The sequence below is a fragment of the Giraffa tippelskirchi genome, chromosome 5 (genome assembly GCF_054371585.1).
Source record: "Giraffa tippelskirchi isolate mGirTip1 chromosome 5, T2T-mGirTip1v1.2.pri, whole genome shotgun sequence".
In the NCBI taxonomy this organism is placed as follows: Eukaryota; Metazoa; Chordata; class Mammalia; order Artiodactyla; family Giraffidae; genus Giraffa; species Giraffa tippelskirchi.
The window spans coordinates 105,671,622-105,683,761 of record NC_137279.1 but is presented as its reverse complement, the minus strand read 5'-3'; the positions used below and the strand labels follow the sequence as shown (position 1 = coordinate 105,683,761).

At 41.5% G+C, this 12,140-nt stretch overlaps 1 protein-coding gene across 7 annotated transcripts in view; it reads left to right on the top strand.

The window, feature by feature from the left end:
* Window positions 1–12,140, top strand: part of TTF2 (transcription termination factor 2) — a 49,887-nt gene that overhangs the window by 21,821 nt on the left and 15,926 nt on the right. For all 7 annotated transcript variants that reach the window (XM_081492974.1, XM_081492973.1, XM_081492970.1 and 4 more), the window contains exons 10-13: window positions 1,870–1,989; window positions 3,557–3,707; window positions 6,431–6,536; window positions 11,424–11,605. In XM_081492974.1, the coding sequence (XP_081349100.1) occupies window positions 1,870–1,989; window positions 3,557–3,707; window positions 6,431–6,536; window positions 11,424–11,605 (559 nt within the window). The remainder of the gene's footprint in view (window positions 1–1,869; window positions 1,990–3,556; window positions 3,708–6,430; window positions 6,537–11,423; window positions 11,606–12,140) is intronic.

The window sequence follows — 12,140 nt, the reverse complement described above, 5'->3', positions numbered from 1 at the left end:
CACCCTTCCTGTTGAGAGGGCTTCACAGGGAGCCTCATTTTCTGAAGTTGCTCACATCTGAAACAGTCTGCTGTGAGTGTAAGTCTCTGTAGAGCCTGGTCATGCTGCTGGTGCCTTAGCTACAGAGGAGGCTGGAAGCAAGTTTTCTAGACTCTGCTTTGGGGCCTCATCACACTAAAAATTTCCAAGGTGTTCAACTTCCAGAAAACATGACAGAGGTCCATTATGGCTAGTAAATGGCTGTGTCTTGGTCCCCAAGATCACCTCCTGCTTGGATGATTTGCTAGAATGCACAGCATATAGTCATATGTTGCTGTTCAGTTGCTAAATCGTGTCCAACTCTCTGTGACCCCATGGACTGCAGCTCTCTAGGCTTCCCTGTTCCTCACCATCTCCCAGAGTTTGCTCAAACTCATGTCCGTTGAGTTGATGGTGCCATCCAACCATCTCATCCTCTGTCACCCCCTCTTCTCCCACCATCAGTCTTTCCCAGCATCATATTCATGGGTGTAATTTATTGCCGTCAAATAAACTGAATAATAATTCAATTATTTTGATTTGATATAAATCAAAATCAGCAAGGGAAAAAAGCCCATGGGCACAGTCTAGGGGAAACTGGGTTCAAGTCCTGTCCCAGTGGAGTCACTTAGTGTGTACTTAAGCTCCCAGCAGCAGGCTGTGAAAACACAGGTAAAACGTTGCCAACCAGGGAAGCTTGTTAGAGACTTGGCACCCAGGATTTTTACTGTGGGATAAAAACCCACATAGGCAGCTTCAGGCTGGCAGGTACTGAAATTCTAGATTCTCAGAGGGAAAGCAGGCATTCAGTATAAACTGTACTGTGGGTCCAAGCAGTTAAGGCGTAGTGAGCCACTCTTCCCAGTCTGGGAAGTGGGGGACCCCTTCTGAAATGAGTTTCCACATGCTAACTGAGACCTAGCCTGTAAGCTGGCCTTTCAAAGGGGAGTAGTCAGCTGCTGTGGTAACTCTTCTGCACAGTGGCAGAGCCAGAACTTGAACCAGAGACCATGCTGTGACATTTTACTTCTGCTTACGTCAGAATGCGTATTTAAACCGTTAAAAAGAAGATAATACCATTTAAAGGGTGTAAATAGTAAATTGGATAAGCTCAGTAACTAGCACAAAGATGTACCCAAGAAATGCTAATTTATGACCTTCACTGATGAATAAGTTAAGGGGATGGAGAGGACTGTATTGAGTTAACTCTAACTCCAGAATTGTAGTAGTAAAGTGGGTAGTAGGATATATCTACTGGGACCTTTTTGCTTTTGGAGGGTAATAAATAAGAAGACTAGGCAACATCTGGAACTTCCCTGGTGGCTCAGATGATAAAGAATCTGCTGGCAATGTAGGAAACCTGAGTTTGATCCCTGGGTCAGGAAGATCCCCTGGAGAAGGGAATAACAACCCATTCCAGTATTCTTGCCTGGAGAATTCTATGGACATCGGAGCCTGGTGGGCTGTAGTCAATGGGGTCGCAAAGAGTCGGACACGACTGAGAGACTAACATACACACAGGCAACATCATCAAACCGAGAGAGAGATCAATGAATGTATTGGATAAGTAACAATGAAACACAGAGACTCGAATAAGACCTAAATAATAAGTTTTAACTTTCACAGAGGTCATAATAAGTGTCTGTGACCTAGATTGCAAAATAAATGGCAAGAGTTAGTGTTCGTTTTAATAAGACAAAGACTTCATTAGAGGAGGCAAAGCATAGTGACTGGAGTGGTGCTGACAGCAGAGGGACCAGGCTGATATCTACCCTGGACTGCATCTCTTGAAGTTGAACTGATTCCTTGCCCAAAATAATTACCTTTCCTATTTTTGTTTTCATTTTCCAGCGGATGATATGGGGTTAGGAAAAACCCTGACAATGATTGCACTCATCCTGACCCAAAAGAATCAAAAGAAAAGCGAAGAAAAGGACAAAACCATGGCTTTGACTTGGCTTTCCAAAAATGGTATTCCAAAGTGTCTTGCTAGCCTGCTGCTTCCTAAATCACGTGAGACAGTGGAGAGTGGAAGTTTTTCAGCCATGAAAGGATGCCTTTGGTCATATTTAATTTTTTGGAAAACTGTTACTTTCCTATAGTATCATTTCTGACACTGAATATGCTAACTGGAAGTGATCATTTATTTCCTTTAAATATAAGGTTAGCTTGGCCTGTGATTAGAAACAGTTTTATGGTGGCAGCTAAAAGTCTAAAGTCTTGGTTTAAACCTAATGATTGTTTTTGTTAATGTTGAGAACATAACTACAGGGTAGACCCAAATAGTTAAAATATTATTTTTTGAAGGAAGATCTGTAACAAATGCAGACTTTAGCCCACCATAGTAGACAGTTTTCCATGTTTCTGAAATTCCAGAAATTTCCAGATTCTAGAGATTTCTCTTATTTCTATCTCTGTTTTTAAAATGTAATAACTGTATAAGTACTTTAAAGGTCCTGTATATTATACATATAGATGACACCACATGTAAACTGCATGTATACAAATACATTTCTCAGTCGGTTAGATGGTCAGAGAATCTGGCCGTCTGCTCTCAGGGCCTGCACTGAGCGCTGTGGCAGCTGGGTCCTCTGTCCCTGTGTGGAGCAGCAGCCTGTGTGTGCGGGCACGTGCACGGGGGGCACAGCTACAAACACTCTGTCACTCTCTGGTTCTGAAGTAATGTTTGCTTATCCTGGGGGATTTGCTACTTATTCTTCAATATGAATGTGATTAGGGTATGCTTTTCAGAGAAAAGTAATAATACTGCCCTCTAATGAATCAACGGAGAGTTAGGAAATGACCCAGCTTCTATCTTCTCGCCACTGGGAAAGTGCACCGGGGTTTTTTGGTTTTTTTTAAACCGAAGTAATGTACTAGCCACTCTCCTCTCCCTTTTTAGCCTCTCTTTCTTCCACTTCTATAGGAGAAAAGAAATAATTGTTTTGAGTTAAAAGATTATTTTTTTTCCAGTTTCTATTCTACTTCATGCATACCTCATTTTGTTGCACTTCACAAATAGTGTTTTGTTTTGTTTTTACATGTTGAGGGTCTGTGTCAACCTTGTGTTTTTGGCACCGTTGTTCCAACAGCATTTCCTCACTTCATGTCTCCATGTCACATTTTGGTAATTCTTAGAATACTTCAAACCCTCCATCAGTAAAAAGATTACAAATGATGTTAGCACTGTCTAGCAATAAAGTATTTTTACATTAAACTATATAACTTTTAAAAAGGTATTATACTATTGAACACTTAATAGACTATAATGTAGTGTAAACATACTTTTCATATGCACCGGGAAACCACAAAGTTTTGTGTGACTCTCTTTATTGTGATATTCACTTTATTGCTGTGGTCTGGATCCCAGCCTGCAGTATCTCCAAGGTATAAGCTATATGTAGAAATAAGAGCAACAGTTGTTAAAAATATTGATTAAATGAATAGACATCACTCAAGGAAAAGAGGTAATCCCTTGAAGAAGTTAAAGCTATTTAATGAGTGTAACTAGGTGTTGATTTTTTTCCTCCCTCTCAAGACTCCTGTGAGTTCACTTCTCATGGAACGCTAATCATCTGTCCTGCTTCTCTGATCCATCATTGGAAAAATGAGGTGGAGAAACGTGTGAGCCACAACAGATTAAGCGTCTGTCTCTATCATGGGCCAAACCGGGATCAACGTGCAAAAGTGTAAGTGCAGAAATATTGCCGTCAGTATGAGGTGTTCAGCATCTTGGCTTAAGGGTCATGTTGACCTTATGTGCTCTCTGATATTTCATTTAATCAAGGCTAATAGTATTTGTGAAGACCACAGGCACTGTCATCACCAAACAGCCTTCACCTGTGCTAAGGGAGGCATCTTGAGAGAGACTGACAAGAACAGCTGGTCACCGTTCTCAACAAGCTGCCATGCAAGTTAGCCTGAGAAGCCTGAATTGTCAGCTAGGAAGTAGCAGAGTTCCCCTGGTAAAAGGGATATGTCACAATTATTTCATGATTGAATATCTGATTCCAAATTCACATTCTTTTTCTGTTAGTGTGAATGGAACCAATTCAGTCTTAGCAGAGCATCTTGATGTAATATTAATGATTAGTTGATATATGCTAGTTAAATTTTTATGGCTGTACTTTACATATGTGAACCATCTAAGAAGTTTAGTTTCAAAAGTTTAGGATTAAACCTAACTAAATTCCTAAAGGGGGGATGACCAGGAAGGAGGAAAGAAAATATTTCCCCAGGTGGTGATTGTAGTCCTATTCTTTGTCTTTTGGTTTTAAAGGACCTATTTTTTGTTCTTAATTATGATACGATGGTCTGGATTGAATACTTGCTGATCTAGTCAAGAACTGAGTTGTTTTTCTTCTAAGTAATCTCTCTTCCCAACCTCTGATACTGGATATTTTATCTCTTAAAGAACAACACAGTAGTCTCTCAGGGGTGAGTTGCCAGAATGGTGACCCTAAGTCTTAAGGGCACACCAGCTCTCATGACTGGTAGTCATTTCAGCAGACGAAAGGAATCAGGGCAGTGGTGACCATCCTGCACTCCCTTCTCTGGCATGGAGTACTATAGATTTTTGTTTAGAAGTCAGTTCCATCTTGTATGATTTGCATTTTGATTGTACTGGGTTTGGTGTTCTGAGTGCACTAGCTGACTGATAGGAATCATTCTCAATCATACACCTTTATATGATGCTAAGGCCACAGGTAGGCGTCACTGACTCTCCAAATTCGCATGTCATCTTTATCAAAAGTATTTACTGAAGTTCTCTCAGGTACACAATATTAAGCTTCCTTGGAGAAAGATTTGTGCTTTTCATTAAGAATCTTTACATGTAAGACTGTGTGGATCACAATAAACTGTGGAAAATTCTGAAAGAGATGGGAATACCAGACCACCTGACCTGCCTCTTGAGAAACCTGTATGCAGGTCAGGAAGCAACAGTTAGAACTGGACATGGAACAACAGACTGGTTCCAAATAGGAAAAGGAATACGTCAAGGCTGTATATTGTCACCCTGCTTATTTAACTTATACGCAGAGTACATCATGAGAAACGCTGGGCTGGAGGAAGCACAAGCTGTAATCAAGATTGCCGGGAGAAATATCAATAAGCTCAGATATGCGGATGACACCACCCTTATGGCAGAAAGTGAAGAAGAACTAAAGAGCCTCTTGATGAAGGTGAAAGAGGAGAGTGAAAAAGTTGGCTTAAAGCTCAACATTCAGAAAACTAAGATCATGGCATCCGGTCCCATCACTTCATGGCAGATAGATGGGGAAACAGTGGAAACAGTGGCTGATTATTTTTTTGGGCTTCAAAATCACTGCAGATGGTGATTGCAGCCATGAAATTAAAAGACGCTTACTCCTTGGAAGGAAAGTTATGACCAACCTAGACAGCATATTGAAAAGCAGAGACATTGCTTTGTCAACAAAGGTCCGTCTAGTCAAGGCTCTGGTTTTCCAGTGGTCATATATGGATGTGAGAGTTGGAGTATAAAGAAAGCTGAGTGCTGAAGAATTGATGCTTTTGAACTGTGGTGTTGGAGAGGACTCTTGAGAGTCCCCTGGACTGCAAGGAGATCCAGCCAGTCGATTCTAAAGGAAATCAGTCCTGAATATTCATTGGAAGGACTGATGCTGAAGCTGAAACTCCAATACTTTGGCCACTGATGCGAAGAGCTGACTCATTTGAAAAGACCCTGATGCTGGGAAAGATTGAGGGCAGGAGGAGAAGGGAACGACAGAGGATGAAATGGTTGGATGGCATCACTGACTCAATGGACATGGGTTTGGGTGAACTCCGGGAGTTGTTGATGGACATGGAGGCCTGGCGTGCTGCGATTCATGGGGTGACAAAGCGTCGGACACGACTGAGCGACTGAACTGAACTGAACTGAAAGAGTATAGGTGAGGTGAGCTGAAAGTGTACAGCATGTATTTTTATGCCCAAATATCAAAGCTAGATGAATGGGTTTTCACAAATCCATTACAGAACAGTGAGGATAAAGCACCATTGATGTAAGATGAACAGTACTTCAGAGGTTTCTTACCTCCTTGGGACTTTAGAATCATCTGTGTCAAATTAAATATTAAATCCCAATCCTGCCCAACTTTCTGTTCTTGTCAGATCTCATCAAGCTTAATTTGACCCCAGCCAGAGATGATCCTTTGTGACTTGGCTGGGAAGAGGGAGGCTGTTCTAGTTACAGTGAGTAGTCTATAAAAATGACCATTGGTAAGCGATAAGGAAGTCAAGTGTGTAAAATTTACCTCTTCAGGGTGTGTGTGTGTGAGTTGACACAAATTAAAGAGTTCTGATAGAGGTATTTTGTGAAGGAATCAACTGTCTTGCTTTGTCAGAGTCATGCTGGATGGTTTACCATTTGCTTTGTGTTATATCTGTGCAGCCTCTCCACATATGACATCGTGATCACCACCTACAGCCTCCTGGCCAAGGAGATTCCCACAGCGAAACAAGACAAACAGATCCCGGGTGCAAACCCCGGTGTGGAGGTAAGGCATGGACCCTGCTGGGGAAGTAGGGTCGGAACCACAGACTGTTTAACAGGAGTCTTCTCACAGTACCAGAGATGGAAAGGTCCCCTCTACTGGGGTCATGAGCATTCGTACTGCTTCTCCTGTGGAAACAGAGTTCTTTCCTCTGTCCCTTCTCTTTTACTGTAGACCTCCTGTTCAGTGCTGAAGGTGGAGATATAGTAGTTTGCTGTTTTTTAGAAATAGTGACTACATTGCAGTTGTGCTGATCATGGTGTGAATATGGGGAAGCTTCACTTGTTGCAGTGTTGGGGAGTCTTTGGGGTGTACTCTCAGGATGTGTTTCGTATTCAGTGTCAGGACTAGTATTTTGATATTAAGGCATTATTCCCTGCCTTTACTCCACCTCCCAGGAAAAGGGGTTGCAAAGAAAAAGGCTACAATGGGCCAGAGGCTAAACAATAACCAGGGGAAAAAACCTGAATGTTGCTCTGTCCAGGCTAGTGTCAGTTATGTAAAGGCTTTATTGCATAACTGTTATGGTCTTTCCCCTCTGAAAATACAGTGTTGTTCCAAGACTTACTGTTTTGCATACATTTTTATTCTTAGTGCAATAGAATATTCACAGCTTCCGGTAATTGGGGTGATCTCTAGAGTGCTTGATTCATGGACCTATTATTCCAGATTCCTATGCAATATTGTTCTTTGAAGCATGGGACTTTGCTTCCATCACCAGTCATATCCACAACTGGGTGTTGTTTTTGCTTTGGCTCCGTCTCTTCATTCTTTCTGGAGTTATTTCTCCACTGTTCTCCAGTAGCATATTGGGCACCTACTGAGCTGGAGAGTTCATCTTTCAGTGTCCTATCTTTTTGCCTTTTCACGCTGTTCGTGGGGTTCTCAAGGCAAGAATACTGAAATGGTTTGCCATTCCCTTCTCCAGTGGACCACATTCTATCAGACCTCTCCACCCTGACTCGTCCATCTTGGGTGGCCCTAAACAGCATGGCTCTACACAGTATAGCCCTACACAGCATGGCTCATGGCTACACGGCATGGCTCTTCTCAAACAGGAGATGGCAAGAGTGAACATTGACATTTTAGGAATCAGTGAACTAAAATGGACTGGAATGGGTGAATTTAACTCAGATGACCATTGTATCTACTACTGTGGGCAAGAATCCCTTAGAAGAAATGTAGTAGCCCTCATAGTCAACAGAAGAGTCCGAAATGTAGTACTTGGGTGCAGTCTCAAAAACAACAGAATGATCTGTTTCCAAGGCAAACCATTCAATGTCACAATAATCCAAGTCTATCCCCAACTGGTAATGCTGAAGAAGCTGAAGTTGAACGGTTCTATGAAGACCTACAAGACCTTCTAGAACTGACACCCAAAAAAGATGTCCTTTTCATTATAGGGGACTGGAATGCAAAACTAGGAAGTCAAGAGATACCTGGAGTAACAGGCAAATTTGGCCTTGGAGTACAGAATGAAGCAAGGCAAAGACTAACAGAGTTTTGCCAAGAGAATGCACTGGTCATAGCAAACACCCTCTTCCAACAACACAAGAGACCTCTCTACACATGGACATCACCAGATGGTCAATACCGAAATCAGATTGATTATATTCTTTGCAGCCAAAGATGGAGAAGCTCTATACAGTCAGCAAAAACAAGACTGGGAGCTGACTGTGGCTCAGATCATGAACTCCTTATTGCCAAATTCAAACTTAAATTGAAGAAAGTAGGGAAAACCACTCGACCATTCAAGTATGACCTAAATGAAATCCCTTACAATTATACAGTGCAAGTGAGAAATAGATTCAAGGGATTAGATCTGATAGACAGAATGCCTGAAGAACTATGGATTGAGGTCCGTGACACTGTACAGGAGGCAGTGATCAAACCATCCCTAAGAAAAAGACATGCAAAAAGGCAACATGGTTGTCTGAGGAGGCCTTACAAATAGCTGAGAAAAGAAGAGAAGTAAAAGGCAAAGGAGAAAAGGAAAGATATACCCATTGGAATGCAGAGTTCCAGAGAATAGCAAGGAGAGATAAGAAAGCCTTCCTCAGTGATCAATGCAAAGAAATAGAGGAAAACAATAGAATGGGAAAGACTAGAGATTTCTTGAAGAAAATTAGAGATACCAAGGGAACATTTCATGCAACAATGGGCACAATAAAGGACAGAAATGGTATGGACCTAACAAGCAGAAGATATTGAGAAGAGGTGGCAAGAATACACAGAAGAACTATACAAAAAAGATCTTCATGACTCAGATAACCACGATGGTGTGATCACTCACCTAGAGCCAGACATCCTGGAATGCGAAGTCAAGTGGGCCTTAGGAACAAAGCTAGTGGAGGTGATGGAATTCCAGTTGAGCGATTTCAAATCCTAAAAGATGAGGCTGTGAAAGTGCTGCACTCAATATGCCAGCAAATCTGGAAAACTCAGCAGTGGCCACAGGACTGGAAAAGGTCAGTTTTCATTCCAATCCTAAAGAAAGGCAATGCCAGAGAATGTTCAAACTACCACACAATTGTACTCATCTCACATGCTAGCAAAAGTAATGCTCAAGATCCTCCATGCCAAGCTTCAACAGTACTTGAATCATGAACTTCCAGATATTTAAGCTGGATTTAGAAAACGCAGAGGAACCAGAGATCACATTGCCAACATCTGTTGGGTCATCGAAAAGAGCAAGAGAGTTCCAGAAAAACATCTACTTCTGCTAAATTGATGACGCCAAAGCCTTTGTCTATGTGGATCACAACAAACTGTAAAATTCTTCAAGAGATGGGAATATCAGACCACTTGACCTGAGAAATATGTATGCAGGTCAAGAAGCAACAGTTAGAAGCGGACATGGAAGAACAGATTGGTTCCAAATTGGGAAAGTAGTACGTCAAGGCTGTATATTGTCACCCTGCGTATTTAACATATATGTAGAGTACATCATGTGAAATGCTGGGCTGGATGAAGCATAAGCTGAAATCATGATTGCTGGGAGAAATACCAATAACCTCAGATATGCAGATGACACCACCATTATGGCAGAAAGTGAAAAAGAACTAAAGAGCCTCTTGATGAAAGTGAAAGAGGAGAGTGAAAAGGTTGGCTTAAAACTCAACATTCAGAAAACTAAGGTCATGGCGTCCAGTCCCATCACTTCATGGCAAATAGATGGGGAAACAACGGAAACAGTGAGAGACTTTATTTTTTTGGGCTCCAAAATCACTGCAGATGGTGACTGCAGCCATGAAATTAAAAGATGCTTACTCCTTAGAAGAAAAGCTATGACCAACCTAGACAGCATATTAAAAAGCAGACATTACTTTGCCAACAAAGGTCCGTCTAGTCAAAGCTATGGTTTTTCCAGTAATCACGTATGGATGTGAGAGTTGTACTATAAAGAAAGCTGAGCGCTGAAGAATTGATGCTTTTGAACCGTGGTGTTGGAGAAGACTGTTGAGAGTCCCTTGGATGGTAAGGAGATCCAACCAGTCCATCCTAAAGGAAATTAGTCCTGAGTATTCATTGGAAGGACTGATGCTGAAACTGAAACTCCAATACTTTGGCCACTTGATGTGAAGAACTTCCTCATTTGAAAAGGCCCTGATCCTGGGAAAGATTGAAGGCGGAAGGAGAATGGGACAACAAAGGATGAGGTGATCGATGGCATCACCGACTCGATGGACATGAATGAGTAAGCTCCAGGAGTTGGTGATGGACAGGGAAGCCTGGTGTGCTGCAGTTCATAGGGTCACAAAGAGTCGTACAGGACTGAGTGACTGAACTGACTAGAGTGCTTACCCATCTCATGACCAGCTCTGCCTTCTTGCAAATGATTAACTTTTCAGATTCCTCAATGGTTTCTCTTAGCTTTCAGGCTAAAACCCTCATTCCTTTAAATGATTTTTTAGGCCTTGTACAGCCTTGCCCTTCCTCATCCCCTACCCGTCCCCCTCCCTCCCAGGGGCACCCCATGCTCAGCTGTACCAAGGGCTGTACTTCCTTCCATACTCTCGTGTTGTTGAGCCGTTCTCCCTCTGAATGGAGTGCTTTGCTGCCCTCTGTGGTCAAATGCATCTCCTGGCACCTACTGCTGGCTTATACCTCAACACTCCATTCATTCTGCAAATATTGAGTATCTACCATGTACCAGATGCTGTTTCAGGTATACAGCAGTGAGCAAGATCCACTAGATTCCTACTGTTCTGTATTAAATCATCTAGTAGGACTTGCTGTATATACATTGTATATAATGATCTTTACACTTGTTTTATTTTTTCTCCCCCACTAGATTGTGAGCTCCTTGAAGAGAGGAAATGATCTTGGTGTCTGGCTTAGTATCTTACATGTAAAGAGACTTTTAGGGAATTTCCCTGGTGACCCAGGGGTTAAGACTCCATGCTACCACTGCAGGGGGCATGGATTTTATCTCTGATTGGGGAACTGAGATCACTCATGCTGTGTGGTATGGCCAAAAAAGAAAATAAAGTAGACTTTTAGTAAATTTTTAGTGAATTATTGTAAATTTGGAGAAAGTGAGTAAATATTTTATTGATTGAATGACTTTGCAGCCTTGACAGCTAGTGTATCCCTTACCTGTGGCCATTGCTTGAAAGTGGGTTGAAAGAATACAGAAAACTAAAATTAGGAAACATTTTACCCTTAAACATTTTATGCTCAACAATTGGGAAGTCAAGTGACTTGTTTATTTGTACTCATTGAGTTTCTGCTCTTGGTTTCTTAAGCTTAATCCTTATTTAAGTGTACCTGATCTAGGCCCTCAAACTTGAAGATTGAGTCTTTGAAATTTGCTTATTTCCCCTTATTGGCTAGAAGACACACATATTTTCCTATATTTTTGCTAGATTTCACTTGTGTTTCTTCCAGGGTACGTCATCACCTTTGCTTCAAGTAGTGTGGGCTCGAATCATATTGGATGAAGCTCACAATGTTAAGAATCCCCGGGTACAGACTTCCATGGCCGTGTGTAAGCTCCAGGCCCAAGCCCGTTGGGCCGTCACTGGAACCCCTATTCAGAACAACTTGTTGGACATGTATTCACTGCTGAAGTGAGTAAACTCTTTGAGATTCGGTAGATGTGAGCCCTGTTGGTAACCCTTCTTGATTATTTCATATCTCGTATCACCAGTGTGTATACCAGATTAGCGTGTGTAGCAGGCCACAAACCTGTCAACATTTAAAGGACAAGGGAATTAATATTTATGAGAATATAACCTGTTGATTGACTGGCTGATACAGGACTTTTATGACATTCAGTCCTTCTATGTGGAAAAATACAGGACCAGTTAAATTAAGGAAACAAAAGTCACTTTCTTTAGTCCTAGGAATGTTCTGAGCTACTTTTGCTTTAAAACATATGGCCTGAGGTCAGGGCTACAATTTATTTGAAGCAAACAGAAAAGAATGCTGATTTATTTACTTTTATTTAAGTCAGCTCATAAGAGGATATAGATTTTCTATATTAACCTTTGAACCTTTTAGGAATGAATTCTAGCTATTGGTTATATGTCCTATTGTGATGATATATAGACATTTTAATGGGAAAAGGCACATTTTTATAATGTGGTTTTATGATGTGGTTAT